General features: G+C 41.9%; 2 protein-coding genes across 2 annotated transcripts; both read left to right on the forward strand.

The window, feature by feature from the left end:
- The first annotated feature begins 269 nt into the window (after window positions 1–269).
- Window positions 270–12,849, forward strand: sstr2a (somatostatin receptor 2a). The gene is made up of 3 exons (XM_014158404.3): window positions 270–866; window positions 4,498–5,292; window positions 5,512–12,849. Exons 2-3 carry the CDS (start codon window positions 4,567–4,569, stop codon window positions 5,926–5,928), a joined length of 1,143 nt encoding a protein of 380 aa, XP_014013879.1. The 5' UTR covers window positions 270–866; window positions 4,498–4,566; the 3' UTR covers window positions 5,929–12,849.
- A 4,556-nt stretch (window positions 12,850–17,405) lies between these two features.
- tnfrsf13b (TNF receptor superfamily member 13B) lies at window positions 17,406–23,289 on the forward strand. The gene is made up of 5 exons (XM_014158412.1): window positions 17,406–17,487; window positions 18,310–18,459; window positions 21,012–21,128; window positions 22,193–22,477; window positions 22,979–23,289. Exons 2-5 carry the CDS (start codon window positions 18,345–18,347, stop codon window positions 23,230–23,232), a joined length of 771 nt encoding a protein of 256 aa, XP_014013887.1. The 5' UTR covers window positions 17,406–17,487; window positions 18,310–18,344; the 3' UTR covers window positions 23,233–23,289.
- Window positions 23,290–24,157: the final 868 nt, after the last annotated feature.

Here is a 24,157-nt window from a genome sequence, read left to right on the forward strand (position 1 = left end):
TTGAGCAAGGGGAACTTTCTCAGACGCTTTTGACAGAGATCGTTCAGAAGATGCTTGTCCTCCAGTGTTCACTATAAACTCTGGTTGCGCAGAGTCTGTCGCGCTATAGCTCTCGTGTAAACAGAGAAAATGCTCCGTCTGGTGACTGGGCCAACCGTTTCCATTAAGGTCATTAGTACGAGCACATATCCTCCCTAGAAAATATCAGAGCGAGGAACTCTTATTAATGGCAGTTTCCTTCACGCAGGCGGATGGACACTGACGCACATTGGGGGAGTTTGGTGAGGAGGGAGGAGGGGCGAGAGCATAGCGGATCGGCAGCTCCATCTGCATGCAGAGATGAAACCTGCAGCAAACGCGCACTCACCCATCATCTAATTCCACCGAACGCAGCAGTGACTGCAACGCTCATCAGCGCGCTGACAGGCTGCGCTCTCCTTTGCGCTTCAGTCGTCCTGCGAGAACAGATTTCGCATTTGCTCTGGTCGTTGATTCAGCGCCAGTAGGCTACTTTTGGATACATCAGTTACTCAAAACGATCTACAAATTATTTACACAATTGTAATTGCTATCTGAGGTATTTTAAAGAAAAATAGAATACATACTGTTGCCTATTGCCTATTTGACATATTACACATAACTGTTAGATATGTGGTGATGACCGTCACCACCTTGGTGCACAAGATACCACTGTGCGTAATGGGAGAACAGGTGTATCATACTTTAATAAGTGGAAGCCACGGGGCAGAATGCTGCCTTCCCATGGATTTTCACTGATGCCCAGAAGTGGAAATCGGAATACTCTTGGCTGAAATAACACCTTGTCAAAATGGATCTAATGTGACGTAAAATTTTCACAATAAAAGGTAAGTTTAACCTACATAAATCTTGAAATTGTACGTGCTATTACCAAACAATAAGTCAATTAATTGTGATAACCAGTCGTCAAAGGTTAATAGGCCTACCAAACGTGTTACCAATGTGTATTTTTAATCAGACATGGATATTTCTTTAGTTCAATTGTCACCTGTTCAATTATGTTATCTGTATTCAAATATAACAGCGCATCTGTCATTTTATATTCTGATCAAGGTTAGGCAATTTCTCATGCGCATGTGTGTGCCATTGTGCACGCTGTTGAATTTTAATGCAACAAATGTATCCGTAATTGTCCATTGTTGAAATTCCAAACGCCATGTAGTACTTGACATATGAAATTAATTGAATGTTAGTGTCTACATTTGGTGGACAAACAGAGAAACCAATAAATGATAACACAAAATAACCTCCCCACCAGCAATATTGACAAAAAATATCAGAAATTGAAGACTTGTTTGGCGTGAGAAATATTTTAGAATGATAGAAGACAGAATAATCATAACAATCTTGCATTTTAGAAGGCCAATATTTCTGCATAAAATATGCATATAATCGATACTGAACCAAAGAGTTGTCTAATAATATCATAGATAGTATTTACTAACATTTGTCTATTGGCTACGTTTTAAATATATCTAGAATATTACAAAAAATCCAACTCTAAAGAGAATTGCTGCCACCATTTTTTTCTAATTGTGAAAAAATAATAAAAAATATATATGTACGTGTAAGCTGTATATGCCATGAATAGTATTTGCTCCCTTTTCTAATATTCTCTATTTTTGCATATTTTTGATTCTGAATGTTATCAGATCTTCAACCAAAACCCAATATTATATAAAGGGAACCTGAGTTTGCAAATAACCCAAAAAATATGCTACTTATTTTGTTTATTTTATTAAAGTTATGCAACACCCAATCCCCCTGTGTGAAAAAGTAATTGCCCCCTTACACTCAGTAACTGGTTGTGCTTTTTAGCTGCAATGACTCCAACCAAACGCTTCCTGTAGTTGTTGATTAGTCTCTCACATCACTGTGAAGGAATTTTGGCCCACTCATACATGCAGAACTGCTTTAACTCAGGAACATTTGTGGGTTTTCAAGCATGAACTGCTAATTTCACGTCCTGCCACAGCATCTTAATTGGGATTAGATCTGGACTTTGACTAGGCCATTCCAAAACTTCAAAAGTGTTGCTTTATAACCATTTTCATGGATCATTGTCTTGCTGCATGACCCAGCTAAGCTTCAGCTTCAGTTCACAGACGGATGGCCTGACATTCTCCTGTAGAATTCTCTGATACAGAGCAGAAATCATTGTTCCTTCTATTAAGGCAAGTCGTCCAGGTCCTGCAGCAGTAAAGCATCTCCAAACCATCCCAATTACCACCACCATGCTTGACTGTTAATATGAGGTTCTTACTGTGGAATGCAGTGTTTCGTTTTCGCCAGACATAATGGGACCCATCTCATCCAAAAAGTTGACTCAACTTTGCCCCCCCCCCCCCCAAAAACCCCCCCCACCTGGATGATCATCAAGGTTCTTGGAAGAATGTTCTATGGACAGATGAGTCAAAAGTATAACTTTTTGGACAAGATGGGTGGCATTATGCCTCTGCATTCCACAGTAAGAAACCTATACCAACAGTCAATCATGGTGGTGGTAGTGTGATGGTTTGGGGATGCTTTGCTGCCTCGGGACCTGGAATAAGTATGTAATTGTTGTGTTATCTGTTCACTCAGGTTCCCTTTATCTAATATTAGCTTTTGGTTGAAGATCTGATAACATTCAATATCAGAAATATGCAAAAGTAGATCAAATTTGAAAAGGGGCAAATACTTTTTCACAGCACTGTATACACTGAATATAAAAAACATTAAGAACACCTGCTCTTTCCATGACAGACTGACCAGGTGAATCCAGGTGAAAGCTATGATCCCTTATTGATGTCACCTGTTAACTCCACTTTAATCCGTGTAGATGAAGGGGAGGAGACAGGTTAAAGAATGATTTCTAAGCCTTGAGACATGGATTGTGTACGTGTGCCATTTAGAGGGTGAATGGGAAAGACACAAATGTAAGTGTATTTGAACGGGGTATGGTCGTAGGTCCCAGGCGCACCTGTTTGTGTCAACAACTGCAACGCCGCTGGGTTTTTCACACTCAACAGTTTCCCGTGTGTATCAAGAATGGTCCACCACCCACAGGACATCCAGCCAACTTGACCTAAATGTGGGAAGCATTGGAGTCAACGTTGACCAGCATCCCTGTGGAACACTTTTGACGCCTTGTAGTCCATGCCCCGATGAATTGAGGTTGTTCTGAGGGTTAGAATAGTAGAATACACAAAGTGCAAACTTGGTTGTGCATCAGCAGTTTTCCTCTTGTTATAGGTCAGTCACTCAAATAGCCCATGTCAGTTATTAAAATGTTTTAGATTGGTAAATTAGTCTAGTTAGTCTAGCCAGCTATCTAAACTAGTAATCATGGCCGAATTACTGATCGGGCATGCAGGGCACATGCCCAGGGGCCCTGACCTCCAGGGGCCCCCATAGATTGTTTTTCTAATTTGCATATTAATATATCATATTAACATGGCATCAGTCATGGCCAAATGTGTATAATTACAGGAAATTAGCTGTTAAACTGCAACCAAACAAATTCTTTAAAGCAAATGTACTTGATATCTTTCGTTAATAAAATAATTTTTCTGCTAACAGATCCCTCTGTACATATTCAATTACAGTTTTTAGTCCCGGTTTTGAGCTAATGTGAGTGTAGCGGCTAATTGTATAGCTAATAGGCTATGTCTTAGTAGATCGACGGAGGTGAATGAAGCTACATCAACCAATGTGATAATGGCTGGGGTCATTGATGCTTGATTTTGCTGTTGTCCAAATAGCATTTTTGAGTTTTTAAACTGTATAGAAATGCAGTAAATGAGCTTCAACTGTCTTAACAGACCTCTAAAACTCAGACCCTGCCTACGGTCCTGCTGCCACTGTCTCTGACCAGAGCACTACAGGTTTCCCATGCAGTGCGAGCTGCTCATCACCACCAATCCAATAGAGAACCTGTGTTTGCACAATAAACCCAGATCCACAGATAGCTTTATGCCCAACAGAAATAACAGCATGAAATCCTGATTTTTTTCCTGCGCATGGGTTTCAATTTTTCCATTTTGAATCAATTCTCAACAAACATTATTTTGGCATGGTCTGGTCCTTATCATAAAACAAACACCTTTGCATTGAAGAGTAGTTTCATTACTGGACACTTGAGAATCCATGGGTGTTTCTCAAAGGGTTTCACATCAGCTCGGTGCTGTTTGTTCAACACAGGGGTTTGACATCCCAACCATTCAACACATTCAAATCAAAACACAAATGGCCCTACAGGAGGAGTTTGGAGTCCTGCAAGTCCTATATTGTGTGGGGACCTATAAATGAAGGGCCAGGCTTTATTATGTAACTTAATGTTGAGTGAAAGCCATAGAGTAAACCATTATATAGCAGGCTCAGTTACCATGGTGCTTTGAAGGAATGTATTCTCCTTCGTCATTGAGTTTCTCTGTTCTCACCCACTGTCTCCATTCTCTCTCTGTACTGTACACTCAGGTGGGATGTGAGATTAGTGTCTTCTATCTCAACCCTGAAACAGACCCAACCCAGCCCTCCTCTGTCAGTATGGATCCCTGGCCTCTCCTTCCGTCGCCCCCCAACCTCTCCCTCCCCGAGCCCCTGTACTATGACAGCTACTTCCCAGGGAACGAGTCTGACCTGGGGTCCCGGAATGACACTCCGGACGAGACCCACCAGGCCTTCGATAAGACCAGCTCTGTAGTCATCACCTTCATCTACTTCACGGTGTGCGCCGTGGGGCTGACCGGCAACACCTTGGTGATCTATGTTATCCTGCGCTACGCCAAGATGAAGACGGTGACTAATATCTATATCCTGAACCTGGCCGTGGCTGACGTCCTCTGTATGCTGAGTCTACCTTTCATCGCCATGCAGCTGGCCCTGGTCCACTGGCCCTTCGGCGCCGTGCTCTGCCGCCTGGTCATGACCGTGGACTCCCTCAACCAGTTCACCTCCATCTTCTGCCTCATGGTCATGAGCGTCGACCGCTACCTGGCTGTGGTCCACCCCATAAAGTCCACCAAGTGGCGGAAGCCACGCGTGGCTAAGATCATCAACCTGACCGTGTGGGGAGTGTCCCTGCTGGTCAACCTGCCAATCATGATCTTCAGCGGTCTGATGCCCAATAATAACCAGGCTTGGGCGTGTACCATTGTGTGGCCGGAGCCTCAGGAGGCCTATCAGACGGCCTTCATGTTCTACACCTTCCTCCTAGGTTTCTTCTTGCCGCTCATCGTCATCTGCCTCTGTTACCTGCTCATCATCATCAAGGTGAGCCCCTCCTCCCTGTTCATGGCGTTTTATTTTCAAATTCACTTTATTATCTTTATTATTGCTGACGTCTTTGGTCAAGTTCTCTGTTCTGACATACTGGAACCTGTTATCTATCTACCTATTGTCTGTAACCATAGCGATAGGTACAGTTGTGGCATCTAAGAAGGTAGTATCACCAATAACAATGGATGCATCCCCTCTCTCCCCGTCCAATAGGTGAAGTCGTCAGGCATGCGCGTAGGCTCCACTAAGCGTAAGCGTTCGGAGAGGAAGGTGACCAGGATGGTGTCCATCGTAGTGGCCATGTTCGTGCTCTGCTGGCTGCCTTTCTACGTGTTCAACGTCACCTCGGTGACTGGCACCATCGACACCACACCCGTCCTCAAGAGCACCTTTGAGTTTGTGGTGGTGCTGGGCTACGCCAACAGCTGTGCCAACCCCATCCTGTACGCGTTCCTGTCAGACAACTTCAAGAAGAGCTTTCAGAACGTTCTGTGCTTAAAGAAGGTGGCGGGCCTGGATGAGGCGGAGCGCAGCGACAGCCGCATGGAGCGGACGCGCATGGTCAACGACGTCACCGCGGAAATGCACAACGCCGCGCTGCTCAATGGCGAGCTGCAGACCAGTATCTGAGTGTGTGTTGTGTGTGTGTGTGTCTCCTTGAGCAGATGGACGGTGTGGAGCGGTTAGAAGGACTACTCATATGAAAGGCACTCTTCTATCATCTCCTGTACAGCGGCCCAAACACCAAGGGGGTCCATGCTTTCCATTACAACAGGCTTTCCCAAACTCGCACCCCCCCCCCCCCCCCTACTGGGTGGATATTTGGGGTTTTGCTCCTATGACTACACAGCTGACTCAAATAACCAACTCATCATCATTCTTTAATTATTTGAATCAGCTGTGTAGTGCTAGGGCAAAAAAAAACAGAGCGTGCACCCAGGCGGGGCCCCGGAACCGAGATTGGGAAACCCTGCATTAGAGCATACCTGCCAAGATCCGTCTCAGAAAAACAAAGACAGAGATTGAATTGAAGAAGATGAAAAAGAGGTCTCTCATGTTTCATTGACATGGATTGATTCGTACTGTCTTGATCAGGATATGAGAAAGCACACTTTTGATAACGCATCTTATTTATTGATCAGGAAAGATGTTACACACCAAGCCAGATGTCCTCTGACTGAAGCTGGAGACTTTTGAGTTTTGCATCCACGATCATTGATCATTGATTCTCCGACTTCAAATGATCTTGAGGTTGTACATAGACATGGTATTCTGTGATGTGTTTTGGATCTCCTTGTAAACCCCAGTTTAGCTTAGATCACACCCCATGTTAACTTCCCCTTGTTACTACCATTCCTCTGTAGGCAATTATCAAGATCATTACTCTGATTTATATTTGGCTCAACCTTTAGATGCTAGCACGGCCAAGCACACACACACACACACACACACACACACACCACACGCTCACACGCTCACACGCTCACCCACGCTCACGGTCTCCGAGATGGGCTTTTCATATACTGTGTACAGTTTATAATCTGGTATGACATTTTCTCTTCTGCTGTCAGCACTAGTTGGCTTAAAGGCGATATGCTCCTAGCATAACCAAACTGTCGTGGTGCCAATCTTGTTGATACTCAACAGGAGGAGTTGTGTTTCAGCATCAGTTCTATGCTGTCAGAGTGACGCTGATGATTTCTGAAGGAACTGTATTGCATCACTGAGGGAGCTACAGCTGCAGTGTTTTGGTTGGTAGAGAGATGGGTGCATTTCACCACCACAGTCCAAGGGCAATGTTGTTATCTCTCTAAATGTGTACAGATGGGGAATCCATGGTTCTGTGTGTGTGTGTGTGTGTGTGTGTGTGTGTGTGTGTGTGTGTGTGTGTGTGTGTGTGTCTGTCGTGTCTGTCTGTCTGTCTGTGTGTGTGTGTGTGTGCTTGTGTACTTGCCTGCCTTCCTGTGTGTGTGTGTGTGTGTGTGCTGTGTGTGTGTGTGTGTGTGTGTGTGTGTGTGTGTGTGTGTGTGTGTGTGTGTGTGTGTGTGTGTGTGTGTGTGTGTGTGTGTGTGTGTGTGTGTGTGTGTGTGTGTGTGTGTGTGTGTGTGTGTGTGTTCGTTCCCTGGAAGGCCTCATCCTGTTAGGGTGTGTGAGCCACTATTTTCACAGCCCATTAAAGGAAAGATTCACCCATTTTGAATGTTATATTGTTTTGATGCATCTCTGAGCGATGTTCTATCAATTCCCGGGGACATTTTATGTTTTCCTGTGTGTCTGAGCTATTGCCGTTCAAGCAGGCAGAAATCCACCCGGTATGACGTAGCACTGCGATAAAGCCGTTCTCGCTACACTGGAAGTTAATAGGAATACGACTTTTAGATGGTGAAAACGTCTATCATACTTGTCAGATTTCAATACTGACCGATGCCATAACACGGGAGGTTGTCTTCTATCGAATGAGCCATTGATCATATTTTTGCGATATTCCTACCTCGAGAAATGTTTAATTTAACAGAGGGTCCACCACATTTCTCCTATTTGTCTGTCTCTTCAGTCCAGGATGCATTGCATGATGCCGTTGATTGGCCATTGAGAATGTCAGACTCCACTCTGCGAGGCACATCGATATGAATGTTGAACATGGTAATATAGTGAACATTTTGTTTTTTGGGGGGGGAGTGATTTTACAGCTAACTAGCTAGTTTACATGCTGATATTGACTTAGGTATTATTGTGTGTAGCTACATTTGCTAGCTAGCAGCCTACCTAGCTAGCCAGCCAGCCCATAGAGAGAGCATTGCATTGTGGGTTTTGTAGTCGACTTGAGCTGCAACAGATTTCCACAACGATTTCCACATGTTGCTACCAACCTTATTAACACAACAAAATGAAACATTTGTTCACAGAAAATGATGTTCTCACGTATTAGTGTTATTTAACACAGTAAATGATAGGAATTAGTGGTTTTCTTTAAGATGGTGACATCAGGCGTTGTAATTAGCATCATTATGCCAGAGGCAGCTGAAATCTCTCCCTCATGTACAGTAGACTAGGTAGACCTGTACATAGATTTAACCCAAGAGGAGGAGGGCGTAGGATAAAGACATATAGGATCAGGAGGATGGAACCTCAGCCTTCTCTCAATGTGTTGTTCATTTGTGAAGGGCTAGAAGCTGCTATCACTATCTTGTTCCTGAACACACACACAGATAGACTGACACAGACAAAGTCCCAGACACCTTGAGGAGAACAGGTGGTGTTTGCATGGAGGAACTATCTACACTCTGCCTCACCCAAAATGTACTTACAGGAGGGCAAAGAGGACAGAAATTAGATGTAAGGTCATACATTCTTCTACAGTAAGCACCTATTGTCCTCTGTGTGTGAGCAATGTCTCTCTTAGTCGCTTGCTTTCCTTCAGTTTGCAAACAGTATGCACAGTGTAAAATATTGTAAATGACATGTCATAATTTGTTACATGTGAGTTCTCAGATGGATTATATTTTATAGTGGTCTTTCATAATACAGGTGTGTGTGTGTGTGTGTGTGTGTGTGTGTGTGTGTGTGTGTGTGTGGTGTGTGTGTGTGTGTGTGTGTATTGGTTGGCTCTTCTATTCTTGTGGGGACCTAAAATCCCCAAAAGTACGACAAGGATAGTAAAACAAGGAAAATGCTCCCTCGTGGGGACATTTCCCACATCCCCATGAGGACAAAGGCCATTAGAGGTTAGGATTACAATTAGGGTTAGAATAAGGATTTGGGTTATGGGTTAAGGTTAGGTGTAGGGTTAGGGAAAATAGGATTTTGAATGGAAATACATTTTAGGTCCCCACGAGGATAGAACAAAATGTGTGTGTGTTGAGTCCAATCTCGATTGGCAGGGAGTCAGGAACTGCCGCTTGATGTCACTCATAATTTCTGTCGCCATGACTCACTACGGTCACAAGGGTATGTACTGAACACTGAGTCGATGTGTACACATTTATCTATCTAGCCCATTCATTACGACGTATCAGCTGTGGTAGTGTTCCAATACAATCTACTTCATTAGTGAATAAATGAACACTCCTGAACCTTAAAGGAAACGTTATAATATAGATGGTCATCTGGGGAGATGGCATAAGTACAGAACATTGTGTGTGTGTGTGTGTGTGTGTAATGATTGCTAACTAAACAAACTTCCCACAGAGAGCGAGAGGAAGGGGTCGAACACGGTCGTACACTGTCCTCAAACACAGTCTTTTCCGTAGGAGTAAAAGCAGAGGTCAACCCACACCATCCCCTTCATCATGTCAAGCGTCTGTCTCTCAGGTTCAAGCGTCACAAGTGGTTCACCTCTAAATGACTCAGGGGCCGTACGCTACTGACTGGCAGTCAAAGGAAGGAGCAGTTCTCATAATCAGATACAGTGTTTTTCTCAATATCAGCTCCTCTTCTTGCTCTACAAGGTGAAATACAGTAACCTGATCCCAGATCTGCTTGTGCTCTTGCCAACTCCATTGCTGTCATTGTCAAGCCAAACATGTCTGGCCTGACAATGAGTTTTCATGATAGCACAAACAGACTGGCAAACGCAGTTGATGCTAGATACTCTAGTACATGCAGTACCATCACTGAAAGAGGAGAGTGAGTGTGGAGTGACTCGCACATCGTTTAATTTTAGCTCCAGGTGATGGGCAGGACTCGCAGGAGGTATGTTTGTAAATTCATTTTGATCAAGCTATGTAGCCTATTGATTCCTTCTTGATGAATAAATAAAACAAATGTTTTGTTGTTTCTTTGTAGTACTAGCCACCTTGAAGTTTTATGAGGTTGGCTTTAGGGAACCTATCTAGCTGGCTAACTATCTCCCAACCTCATAACTACCCACTGGGCACACACTGGTTGAAGCAACATTGTTTCCACGTAATTTCAATGAAATGACGTTGAACCAACATGGAATAAAAGTTTAATTGACGACTGTGCCCAGTGGGTAGCTATCAAGCTATTGAGACTATCAACAGTAGTGTACAGTAACTAAGTACAGATACTTTGAAGTACTACTTAAGTAATTTTTGGAGGTATCTGTACTTTACTATTTACTTTACTTTTACTCCACTACACTCTTAAAAGAAAATATGTACTTTTTACTGCATACATTTTCCCTGACACCCAAAGGTACTTGTTACATTTTGAGTGCTTAGCAGGACAGGAAAAGTGTCCAATTCACACTTATCAAGAGCACATTCCTGGTCATCCCTACTGCCTCTGATCTGGCAGACTTACTAAACACAAATGCTTCTTTTGTAAATGATGTCAGTGTTGGAGTGTACCCCTGGCTATCCGTAAATAAATAAATATATATAAATCTGTCTGTATAATTTGCTTAATATAAGGATTTGAAGTATTTACTTTTGATACTTAAGTATATTTTAGCAATTATATTTACTTTTCATACTTAAGTATAATTCAAAACAAATACTTTGACTTTTACTCAAGTATTATTTTACAGGGTGACTTTCACTTTTACTTGAGTCATTTTCTATTAAGGTATCTTTACTTTTACTACAGTATGACAATTGGGTACTTTTTTCCACCACTGGCTATAAATCAAGTTAGATCAGCTTGTCTAACTATGTTAGCTGGCATGCCTGCTGGCAAGGTTGCTAGACTTTAGAAAAGCAAGCAATTACTAAATGTACTGAATAAGACTCACATTCCTTTCAATATTTTACCCAGATATTAGCAGAGATGAGGGGAAGCATATTTAGTAAACATTTTTTTTTTAAACCACACCAGTTAGGAGGATAAAGACAGCTTGACATATGCTTAGATATGCAGAAAAAATACTTGGTTTAAATGTAATCTGGCACCTTATGATAATATCATGATATTTGTGTATTAATTATGCCATGATATGTGCCTGTATTGATTGTGTGTTATCATCCCATGTACTGTGTTGTAATTTGAATGTAATATCCGAGGCATGTTTGTGCAGTACATTAAGATGTGGGATTGAAAACAGTCAGAATGACACCCTCTGGAATGTGTAGACTAGAATTAGGCATAATGATTATGGCTATAGATTGCAGGGGAAAAAAGCTGTTTCAGGTGTTTGAAACCCCCCTATCCTCACATACATCGTGCCACCTCGAAAATAATAGATGAATGATGCCACTGGTGTTCCAATTGGTTCGATAGAGAGTATTCGATATTATATGAGGTAGTCTACTGGGGCTGGAAATAGTTTTTACTGGTAATTTACTGTCCACGGACAGTTATCAGGTGTACAGTGTACATAACACTGCAATGTATCTCCTTTGACACTTTGTTCTCTTGGAAACCCTGCACCCCTAAAATGGCTGCTTAGTTTTTGTAGAGATAGAAGTAGCAGAAGAGAAACACTGTTAGCAAATTATTAGAACGGTGTTTAGAGGTTCTGTTTTACTCTCAATGGCCAGAGAAATGGGAGGGATATGTATATTCTATACAATCGTTGAAAAACCGAATGTGTTTTATGGCTAATACTGTAATACAGCAAATCTGGTTGGGATATCACCACAAATGTTGCTAAATGTCTCCCTCAGCTGGTCAGTTTCTGAAATTGTGTAATGTGATTGCCCCAAGGATGTTGGGCGGATATGAAGATTCAACCTACGAGATTCAAATGGTAGGCCAAACCACAGTGGATACACTAAATCTACAGTCAGGTCTATAATTATTGGCACCCTTGATAAAGATGAGCAAACAAAACTATAAAATAAACAATATAAATAGCTATGTGGTATGCAAAAAAATAGGGGAATTAAATTATACTAATACAATTATTTAGAGAAAGATTTTGTTTAACAAGTAATAAAAACAATAAAATAGAGGTTAAAATTATTGACACCCGTGTTTTCAGTACTCCAGCACCCTCCCTTTATGAGGAAAAAGACACAATCCACAAAGAAATGGTTCAAAATTTTGCAATGGCCATCTCAGTCTCCGGACATGAACCCCATTGAAAACCTGGGGTTTGAATTGAAGAGGACAGTCCATAAGAGCAGACGAAGGATATCAAGGATCTGGAAAGATTCTGTATGGAGGAATGGTCTTACATCCCTCCCAACGTGTTCTCCAATCTCAAAAAAAAAGCAAAAAAGCTCAGTGTCGTTATCCTTGCGAGGGGACGGTCCTAGAGTACTAAAAATAGTGGTGCCAATAACTGACGCTTATCTTTTTTTGTATTTTTTTGTATTACTTGTTAAGCAAAATCTTTCGATAAACAATTGTATTAGTATAAGATAATACAATTTCCAATTTTTGTTGCAGACAATATAGCTCAGTGTTTGCATTATTTATTTTATACTGTCTTTTTTGCACATCTGTATCTAGGGTGCCAATAATTATGGACCTGAATGTACACACTCTGATAGGATTAAAGAAGGCTCTTTGTCCACACAGCTGCACAACCAAACAAACAGACATTGTGAGATCCTGAAAGGTTTTTGTAAATATGTCATATTGTTGCTTCTGCTACTGCTGTTACTACGACTACTACTTGCAATTAAAAGCAGTTACATTTGAAAATGGATGGCTATACTCATTTGGGTTGACTAATCCGTTAGCTTTTGAGATGAGCGTGTTGATTTGTGTGGTCTTCCTTTTTCCTCCTATTTCACTGAACATCTGTTTCTTGTAGGTCTATTCTGAGGGTTAGTAGGTTTCTGTAGGTGAACTGTTTGCCTGTTTCTACATGAAATCTACTTCAGGCTGGCAGAGAACTTGTACACCAGGTGCAGAGGAGGGTGTAATTATGCGTCGCCAATTTTAGTTTCACAGTGACTCAACACCCATGCATATTTACTTTGCTGTGAAGCCATTGCAAATTCCTTCCTTAGCAAAAGTGTTATTATTATTATTATTATTATTATTAAATGAAGTAAGTAGCCTTGCAGAGCCAGAATGCTCATAGGCATTTCTGTAGCATGAAGCAGCTTGATGTACAATTACACCCCCAATCTATCTCCTTAATACTGAGTGCCAAGCAGAGACACATCAAGTCCCATTTTTACAGTTTTTTGTATGACTCGGCCGGGGTTTAAACTCCCAACGTTCCAATCTAAAAACGACTCACATGCATGTGAAAACATAAACATTGATTTGCAGTGTATGTAGGTCTAAGTCTGTATTCATCAACAGCAACCTATGAAACAGAATATGGTTACGCAGGACAGATGCGTCCACGCTCTTTCAAATAGTGAGATGGCCATGTAAGTCTATTGCAATTTATAAACTGGGTGGTTCGAGTCCTGACTGCTGATTGGCTGACAGCTGTGGTATATCAGACCGTGTACCATGGGTATGACAAAACATTTATTTGTACTGCTCTAATTACATTGGTAACCAGTTTATAACAGCAACAAGGCACCTCGGGGGTTTGTGGTATATCGCTCTATAGTGGTGCTCATGGTACATTGGTAAAATGTAATGTAACGGAGACTGCAGACTCACAGCAGCCTTGTAGTATGATGAGGATTCGGAGCGCAATATAAAGCTCTTATTTAAATTTTTTATTTCACCTTTATTTAACCAGGTAGGCTAGTTGAGAACAAGTCCTCATTTACAACTGCGACCTGGCCAAGATAAAGCAAAGCAGTGCGACAGAAACAACAACACAGAGTTACATGGAATAAACAAGTGTACAGTCAACACAATAGAAAAAAGAAAGTCTATATACAGTGTGTGCAAATGGCGTGAGTAGGTAGGCAATAAATAGGCCATAGTAGCGAAGTAATTACAATTTAGAAGATTAACACTGGAGTGATAAATGAGCAGATGATGATGTGCAAGTAGAGATACTGGTGTGCAAAAGAGCAGAAAAGTAAATAAAAACAATATGGGGATGAGGTAGGTAGATTGAGTGAGCTATTTAAAGATGGACTATGTACAGCTGCAGCGATCGGTTAGCTGCTCAGATAGCTGATGTTTAAAGTTAGTGAGGGAAATATAAGTCACCAGCTTCAGCGATTTTTGCAATTTGTTCCAGTCACTGGCAGCAGAGAACTGGAAGGAAAGGCAGCCAAAGAGGTGTTGGCTTTGGGTATGATCAGTGAGATATACCTGCTGGAGCGCATGCTACGGTGGGTGTTGTTATCGTGACCAGGGAGCTGAAATAAGGCGGAGCTTTACCTAGCATAGATTTATAGATGACCTGGAGCCAGTGGGTCTGGCGACGAATATGTAGCGAGGGCCAGCCGACTAGAGCGTACAGGTCACAGTGGTGGGTGGTATAAGGGGCTTTGGTAACAAAACGGATAACACTGTGATAGACTGCATCCAGTTTGCTGAGTAGAGTATTGGAAGCTATTTTGTAGATGATGTCGCCGAAGTCGAGGATCGGTAGGACAGTCAGTTTTACTAGGGTAAGTGTGGCGGCGTAAGTGAAGGATGCTTTGTTGCAAAATAGAAAGCCAATTCTAGATTTGATTTTGGATTGGAGATGTTTAACATGAGTCTGGAAGGAAAGTTTACAGTCTAGCCAGACACCTAGGTATTTGTAGTTGTCCACATATTCTAGGTCAGAACCGTCCAGGGTGGTGATGCTAGTCGGGCGAGCAGGTGCCGGCAGCGAACAGTTGAATAGCATGCATTTAGTTTTACTAGCATTTAAGAGCAGTTGGAGGCCACGGAAGGAGTGTTGTATGGCATTGATGCTCGTTTGGAGGTTAGTTAACACAGTGTCCAAAGAAGGGCCAGATGTATACAGAATGGTGTCGTCTGCGTAGAGGTGGATCAGGGAATCACCCACAGCAAGAGCGATATCATTGATATATACAGAGAAAAGAGTCGGCCTGAGAATTGAACCCTGTGGTACCCCCATAGAGACTGCCAGAGGTCCGGACAACAGGCCCTCGGATTTGACACACTGAACTCTGTCAGCAAAGCAGTTGGTGAACCAGGCGAGGCAGTCATTTGAGAAACCAAGGCTACTGAGTCTGCCGATAAGAATACGGTGATTGACAGAGTCGAAAGCCTTGGCCAGGTCGATGAAGACGGCTGCACAGTACTGTCTTTTATCGATGGCGGTTATGATATCGTTTAGTACGTTGAGCGTGGCTGAGGTGCACCCGTGACCAGTTCGGAAACCGGATTGCACAGCGGAGAAGGTACGGTGGGATTCGAAATGGTCAGTGATCTGTTTATTAACTTGGCTTTCGAAGACTTTAGAAAGGGGAGGAGATGTGGTATATGGCCAATATACCACAGCTAAGGGCTGTGTCCAGGCACTCCACGTTGTGTCGTGCTTAATAACCTCTTACATCTAGACGTTCCGCTAGCGGAACACCTGCTCCAATATCCAATGATGGGCGTGGCGCGAAATACAAACTCCTCTAAAATCCAAAAACGTCCATTTTTCAAACATATGACTATTTTACAGCATTTTAAAGACAAGACTTTCGTTAATCTAACCACACTGTCCGATTTCAAAAAGGCTTTACAGCGAAAGCAAAACATTAGATTATGTCAGCAGAGTACCCAGACAGAAATAATCAGACACCCATTTTTCAAGCTAGCATATAATGTCACAAAAAACAAAACCACAGCTAAATGCAGCACTAACCTTTGATGATCTTCATCAGATGACAACCCTAAGACATTATGTTATACAATGCATGCATGTTTTGTTCAATCAAGTTCATATTTATATCAAAAACCAGCTTTTTCACATTAGCATGTGACGTTCAGAACTAGCATACCCCCCGCAAACATCCGGTGAATTTACTAAATTACTCACGATAAACGTTCACAAAAAACATAACAATTATTTTAAGAATTATAGATACAGAACTCCTCTATGCACTCAATATGTCCGATTTTAAAATAGCTTTTCGGTGAAAGCACATTTTGCAATATTCTCAGTAGATAGCCCAGCCATCACGGCTAGCCATTTAGACACCGACCAAGTTTAGCCCTGACCAAACTCCGATTTACTATTACAAAAGTTTGATTACCTTTGGTGTTCTTCGTCAGAATGCACTCCCAGGACTTCTACTTCAATAACAAATGTTGGTTTGGTTCAAAATAATCCATTGTTATATCCAAATAACGGTGTTTTGTTCGTGCGTTCAAGACACTATCCGAAGTGTAAATAAGGGTCACGAGCATGGCGCATTTCGTGACAAAAGATTTCTAAATATTCCATTACCGTACTTCGAAGCATGTTAACCGCTGTTTAAAATCAATTTTTATGCCATTTTTCTCGTAAAAAAGCGATAATATTCCGACCGGGAATCTGCGTTTAGGTAAACAGACGAAAGAAAATAAAGCATGGGGTCGACTCGGGCACGAGCCTGAGTCTCACAGTACTGTGACCAGCCACTATCCAAACGCGCTACTTTTTTTCAGCCAGAGCCTGCAAAGCCACGATTCAGCTTTTTGCCGCCTTCTGAGAGCCCATGGGAGCCGTAGGAAGTGTCACGTAACAGCAGAGATCCTCTGTAATGGATAGAGATAATCAAGAAGGGCAAGAAATTGTCAGACAGGGCACTTCCTGCATGGAATCTTCTCAGGTTTTGGCCTGCCAAATGAGTTCTGTTATACTCACAGACACCATTCAAACAGTTTTAGAAACTTTGGAGTGTTTTCTATCCAAAGCTAATAATTATATGCATATTCTAGTTTCTGGGCAGGAGTAATAATCAGATTAAATCGGGTACGTTTTTTATCCGGTTGTGAAAATACTGCCCCCTAGCCATAACAGGTTAAGAACAGCCTTTAGCCGTGGTATGTTGGCCATATACCACACCTCCTCGGGACTTATTGCTTAAATAAGAGCTTTATATTGCGCTCTAAATCCTCATCATACTAAAAGGCTGCTGTGAGTCTGCAGTCTACGTTACATGCCATTTTAGCAATGTAACAGACCCCTGTAAATAACATACTGTCTCATTCAATATTTGGGAAAGGTAGGCAAGTTCATATTGCTTAGTAAAAGTATATGAATAGATATGACAAAATGTCTAATCTTAGTCACAATTCACATCTATCAAGCATGACTCACCATAACAACAGAGTAGCTCACCTTCTGTGCAAGGGGGAAGTCCCAGAAAAGACATTGCGGTTGTACCCAAATCAGCCCCCAACTCAAATACATATAGCTCAGTGTCACTGCATGAGAGGCACATTTCAAGCAAAGGTCCATACATGTCTTTCATCTCTCTGTAGGTAAGTCATATGATATTTGTTTTATTACATTATGTAACGAGATACATTTTTTCATTTACATGTGAGTTGGTTAATGGTTATGCTGTTCATGGTTTATAACGTTTTAAAAGATGGAGTCTTTAATTATTAATTCACCACCTGGGAATGGTAATGAAGGGCGGATTTAATTTTTTTACTAATCGGATATCCAGACATAAAGATCAACATCATGCCTTTGAATACTTACTGGTGTATGCAATGAGCCATTGTTTATGCTATAGAGTGTTACACCAACAAACACACCATGATAACGTCACGTATGGTGAAAGGAATCAATCAGTAGTAAAGGCCTTACATGATACTGTTGGAGAATTGTTTAAGCAAATGCACAGATAAGAACAAATGTATGAGTCAATTTTATGAAGTTCAAGAACAAGGCGAGGCGCAGCTTCATTCGTTGAGCATGTGTACTTTCTCCGGCTCAGTGATTCTGTGCCCAGCAGAGCGCAGCGCAGTATTCCTCTGTCAAGAAAAGTTCATTTAAATCTTTGAAGTTGTAGTTTTTGGAGCCTTGACCTCTCTTCTGATATATTCTGGAGCTAGTTGGACAGGATAATATAGTGTAAAACTAAAGAGGTTCGAATCCATCCAAACCAAGTGATCCAAGACTGATTACTAAGTGTTATGAAATGTACTGTACATTTTTTTTGTATATAACTGCCTTAATGTTGCTGGACCCCAGGAAGAGTAGCTGCTGACTTCAATGGGGATCCTTAATAAATACAAATACAAATTACACAAGGATCCCATGAACTGACCCTGATTTCCCCATCTGTCATTCAGTGAGTCAGAGTGTGAGTTGACACCCGAACTGAGCCATGGGGTTAGGCTGTTCAGAGGGTTACTTCTGGGACCGCCTGGTCAGGAAGTGTCTGACCTGTCAGATGGTCTGCCAGCAGCCCCATCGCCACCTCAGATGCATCGAGTACTGTGGTAAGTTCACATACACACAAACGCTCGCCGGGGGCAATAACACATACACTGACTTGAGAAGTCAGTGAGAGGCCAATACACCGTATGATTGTCCATATGACTCAATCAGTGGAAGCTGCTGAGGGGAGGACGGGTCATAAGTAGCTGGAACGGAGTAAATTGAATGGCATCAAACATATGGAAATCTTGTGTTTGACATAGTCCACCTATTCCCCTTCAACCATTACCACAAGCCCACCCTCCCCAATTAAGGTGCCACCAACCTCCTATGGACTCAAACTTAAAGTTATACATAGAGGTAAAGTGCCTATCATTAGTATTCACCCCCTTGTGTTGCATTACAAAGTGGGATTCAAATTGATTTCATAGTGATTTTTTTAATTAATAAAAAATTGATTACTAAAATGTCTTGGTTGCAGAAGTATTCCCCCCTTTGTTATGGCAAGACTAAATAGTAAGTTCAGGAGTAAAAATGTGCTCAACAAGCCACATAATAAGTTGCATGGATTCTGTGTGTGTTAAGTTTTTTTTAATGACTACCCCATCTCTGTACCCCACACATACAATTAGCTGTAAGGTCCCTCAGTTGAGTAGTGAATTTCAAGCACAGATTCAACAAAAAAGACCAGGGAGCTTTTCCAATGCCTTGTTAAGAAGGGCACCGATTGGTAGATGGGCTAAAATAAAAAAAAGCAGATGATGAATATCCTTTTGAGCATGGTGACGCTATTGATTAGGCTTTGGATGGTGTATCAATATACCCAGTCACTACAAAGATACAGGTGTCCTTGCTAATTGAGTTGCCGGTGAGAAAGGAAATATCTCTGGGATTTCATTATAAGGTCCTTGGTGATTTGAAAACAGTTACAGAGTTTAAAGTTTAATGGCTGTGATGGATTTCTCCTGAGGCTGGATCAACAGTGTAGTTACTACACAATAATAGCCTGTACAGAATACAAATATTCCAAAACATGTATTCTGTTTGCAACAAGGCAGAGTAATACTGAAAAAAAATGTGGCAAAGGAATAAACTTTTTGTCCTGAATACAAAGTGTTATGTTTGGGGCAAATCCAACACAACACACCTCTGAGTACCACTCTCCACATTTTAAGAATGGTGGTGGCTGCGTCATGTTATGGATATGCTTGTCATCGGCAAGGACCGTGGAGTTTTTCAAGATAAAATGAAAGAGAAGGGAGTTAAGCACAGGCAAAATCCTGGTTCAGTCTGCTTTCTACCAGACACTGGGAGACTAATTCCCCTTTCAGCAGGAGAATAACTTAAAACACAAGGCCAAATCTATGCTGGAGTGGCTTACCAAGAAGATAGTGAATGTTCCTGAGTGGCCGAGTTACAGTTTTGACTTAATCTACTTGAAAATCTATGGGAAGACTTGAAAATGTCTGTCTTGCAATGATAAAGAAAATAATTGAAAGAGCTTGAAAGTATTTTTTTTAAAGTAATGGGCAAATATTGCACAATCAAGGTGTGCAAAGCTCTTCGAGAGTTACCCAAAAAGACTCAACAGTTGGAAACGCTGCCAAAAGGTGTTTCTAACATGTATTGACTCAGGGGACGAATACCTATCTAGTCAATATACACCGAGTGTACAAAACATTAAGAACACCTGCTCTTTCCATGACAGACTGACCATCTGAATTGACGTGAAAGCTACAGTATGATCCCTTATTGATGTAACAGGCTAAAGCCACTTCAATTAGTGTAGATAAAGAGGAGGAGACAGGTTAAATAAAGATTTTTAAGCCTCGAGACAATTGAGACATGGACTGTGTATGAGCCATTAAGAGGGTGAATGGGTAAGACAAATGGAAGTGCCTTTGAACAGGGTATGTTAGTAGGTGCCAGGCGCACTGGTTGGAGTGTTTCAAGAACTGCAACGCTGCTGGGTTTTTCATGCTCAACAGTTTCCTGTGTGTATCAAGAATGGTCCACCACCCAAAAGACATCCAGCCAACTTGACAACTGTGGGAAGCATTGGAGTCAACATTGGCCAGCATCCCTTTGGAATACCTTTGACACCTTGTAGTCCATGCCCCGATGAATTGAGGCTGTTCTGATGGCAAAAGGGGGTTCAATTCAATATTAGGAAGGTGTTCCTAATGTTTTGTGAACTCAGTGTATACTAGTGTTATATTTTTCATTCATAAAAAAGAAAATGTTTCATCCAGTTTGACAGAGTATAATGTGTAGATCATTGACATTGTTTTATTAAATCAATTTTAATCCCACTTTGTAACACAATAAACTGTGAATAAATCCAAGGGGGATGAATTATTGATAGACACTGTATTTAATGATATATACATGTTGTATTTAATTATATGGTGTTGTATCAGTGGTAAAAGGATAATACAAAAGGTCAATGAATCTCAATACCATTTTTATAGGGTTAAGTAACATGTATAGCCTACTGGAATCATGGTTGATACTGTACATGGTAGCCATTTTGTGTCAAAACACAGGAAGAATATACCATGCATGTTGTAATACTCAGACCATCCTTGTGCCATTGTGTGTCTGTCTGTGCCAGTGTCTCTGGGGTGTAAGGCAGTCCCAGGGCAGTACTACGACAGGCTGTTGAAGAAGTGTCTGAGGTGTGCTGCGGTGTGTGGCAGCCATCCCTCAGAGTGTTCCCACCAGTGTCAGAGTGAGTGAACAGCATTCTATGTACTATACATCCAGCCAGTATGTTGTAGCTATTACAAAACATATAGGAAACCCTTTTTCATCAGAATATTAGGTGCTCAAGGTTCTCTTTTTGTCTCTCGTTCTCCCTCTCTCTGTAACACACTCAAACCGTCATAATAGTTTGTACACTAGTAAGTAATTAATTGAGCATACAGCCATCTCCAAAAGAGCTTCTGGCAGTCGATCCAATACGTATAACAACTGACATGCAAGCGACCCTTTCACAAGTGCAGCAGCTTGTCATATATTGTTTTAAAGGAAAAAACCATACTCACTGGAATATTCTTTACGTTTTCATGTCTTTTTTTTTTTTAGCAGCAAAGGTCAGAGCAAACGGCCACAGCCTTGACCAAACGCTGACGAAGACTGTGGCCGAAACTTGTCTGTTTGCTCTGACCTCTGCTTCATAAAAAAAAAAAGGGCATTCAAAACGTAGAGGTCAGAGCAAACAGACAAGTTTCGGCCACAGTCTCCGTCAGCGTTTGGTCAAGGCTGTGGCCGTTTGCTCTGACCTTTGCTGCTGCTGCAAAAAAAGAAGACATTAAAACGTAAAGAATGTTCCAGAGTGTAGGTTTTTCCTTTCTTAAAATATATGCCTTTTGAACCCGGCAACCAAATACTTTTTTCTTCTACAAACATTTGAGTTGAGCACATCAATTCCTTTTTCAAATGCCATTTACCCAGCCAGGTGCTTCATTAGCTCAGGATTACACGGCTGGACTAGCTGAAATGTAATGTCTAAGTCCCAAACGGTACCCTCCCAGAAGGCCCTAGTCAAAAGTAGAGCACTATATAGAGAATAGGGTGCCATTTAGTGTTCTCTCTAATTCAGTCAAATTGAAATAAGATAACTTTGGGATTAAATGCATTTGGCTTTGCTGATGTTCAGAACTGAGAACCGTCTAGAAGTAGAGCGTTGACATTTGGAAATGTGCATACGCTACGTTACGACTCACTTCACATTACATGGATGTTATTGCAGGGTACATAAGGATTTAATTTAAGTCATTTAATTCCCTCAAGCCCAACAGCCTGCCTTGAATGGAATCTTGAGGCCTGTGGATGGGAATGCCTTCCAGAACCATACCATCAGGGGCAGCTACCTACCCAGAGGCCTGCCTAACTCAGCCATCCTGGTGTACTCTCTGCTGGGCCTGTGTCTGACTCTGCTGCTGCTGACCCTGTCTGTGGCTCTGCTGGTGCTGCTGAGGAGGACCCCCCGACCAGGAGCCACACAGAACAGTCACACCCAGGGTCATGAAGGCCAAAAGGGCCAAGAGCCTAACCAGCACAGCCAGTCCTCCAAAGGTCAGTTTGGGCACACATCTAGACTAAAAAAGGTAGCACAGGTTACATCTTCATAAAGCCACTCAGAATGGGAGGGCTGATCTAGGATATTCAATAAGATCTAAAAAGGTACAAAAAAACGGATCAATCAATCAAATATATTTATAAAGCCCTTCTTACATCAGCTGATGTCACAAAGTGCTGTACAGAAACCCAGCCTAAAACCCCAAGCTGCAAGCAATGCAGGTGTAGAAGCACGGTGGCTAGGAAAAACTCCCTAGAAAAGGCAGGAACCTAGGAAAAAACCTAGAGGAACCAGATTCCTATGAGTGGCCAGTCCTCTTCTGGCTGTGCCGGGTGGAGATTATAACAGAACATGGCCAAGATGTTCAAATGTTCATAGATGACCAGCAGGGTCAAATAATATTAAATCACAGTGGTGATCCAAGATCACAATCTTGTAATTGAACATGGCTCCTTTTAGATAGAGATAACCTGTGTGTGTGTGTGTACCATCTTTAGACTGCCTGATAGATCCATCCCTGCTCCAGGTTAACAGTGTGACACTGAGCCGTTCGTCCAGCCCCACAGAGACGTGTGTGTGTGTCCACTGCTTCCCTGACCTCGGAGTGCCTGGCAGGGGAGAGAAGCAGCAGAGACCCCCGCTCACCCTCTACCAGCAGGCTGTCCCCCAGGACCTCCACTCTCCTACCAGAGCCCCTCAGTGTGGATCATCACAGAGAATAATTTGCTCCCCCAGTCAGCCCAGCTTCTGATTGCAGAACTGAACCAGACTGGACACTAAATAAATAAACAACTCTGGACAGATCTCATACCGTCCACTCCAGGATCAATTTTTCCTCCCCAATCCTAACCTGAACAATTAGCGGGGGGAAAAAAGAAAAACTGTCCCAAGATCAGATGTGTGAGCAGTCTGGAGAGCAGAAATTAATAGGTGGTGAAGGATACAGGAGAAACTGGAGTGAGACAGAAGCGAGTGACATAGAACATTATATATGCCTGTACAGATGTTGGATCTTCATTTGAGCCAGTTTTCTACAGCAGGAAACTAATCCTGCAGCAACAAGAAATGTGAATTATGTGGATTATAATTAATGGACATTTTTGTAGTGGTTGATATATTTTTCAATAGGGCAAATCAAGTCTGACATTTTAAAGTGGAGATTACAAAAACTTTAAAAGCCTTTTTAAAACCTTGAATGCACAAGTTTGCATTTCCTGTTGTGCAAGAAAATTCTCAGCAACAAAAATGATCAAATCAGGACACCCTCTTCGTCTCTCGGGAGACATTACAACTACCTCTCAAAGTCAGAATTAGACGTTCATCCATGTTTCTCAAACGTCAAATTACGAAGTTCATGTTTAAGGTTAGGCATTAACTCTGAATGGTTAAGGTAAGGGTTATGGTTTGGGATAGGCTTAAAACTAAAATCTCAAAAACATTTTTATTGCTGGATTTGAACATGCAACCTTTGGCGGATGCTTAAGCATTCACTGTTGCCCCTAGTGGCCAGTTTCCACGTCATCTTCCGACGTGCTCAGACATGGACGGACATCAAATACCGACTATCACAGGTGACCTGGCTGGACATTCACAGGCGGGTGGCCTCCATGTGCCGCCATGAAAGTCCTCCAGTAAATCTTCAACAAGCTAATAAAACCCTGTAGAACACAGGCAAG

The sequence above is a fragment of the Salmo salar genome, chromosome 19 (assembly GCF_965601325.2).
Source record: "Salmo salar chromosome 19, fSalSal1, whole genome shotgun sequence".
Classification (NCBI taxonomy): Eukaryota; Metazoa; Chordata; class Actinopteri; order Salmoniformes; family Salmonidae; genus Salmo; species Salmo salar.

What these genes read in the sequence shown, in the direction of transcription:
- sstr2a (XM_014158404.3), top strand. Translation starts at nt 4,567, where the DNA reads ATGGATCCCTGGCCTCTCCTTCCGTCGCCCCCCAACCTCTCCCTCCCC. An exon ending in ACCTGCTCATCATCATCAAG is followed by an intron (nt 5,293 to 5,511) that starts GTGAGCCCCTCC and finishes CCCGTCCAATAG; the next exon opens with GTGAAGTCGTCAGGCATGCG.
- tnfrsf13b (XM_014158412.1), top strand. Translation starts at nt 18,345, where the DNA reads ATGGGGTTAGGCTGTTCAGAGGGTTACTTCTGGGACCGCCTGGTCAGG. An exon ending in GTGTTCCCACCAGTGTCAGA is followed by an intron (nt 21,129 to 22,192) that starts GTGAGTGAACAG and finishes AATTCCCTCAAG; the next exon opens with CCCAACAGCCTGCCTTGAAT. An exon ending in GCACAGCCAGTCCTCCAAAG is followed by an intron (nt 22,478 to 22,978) that starts GTCAGTTTGGGC and finishes TACCATCTTTAG; the next exon opens with ACTGCCTGATAGATCCATCC.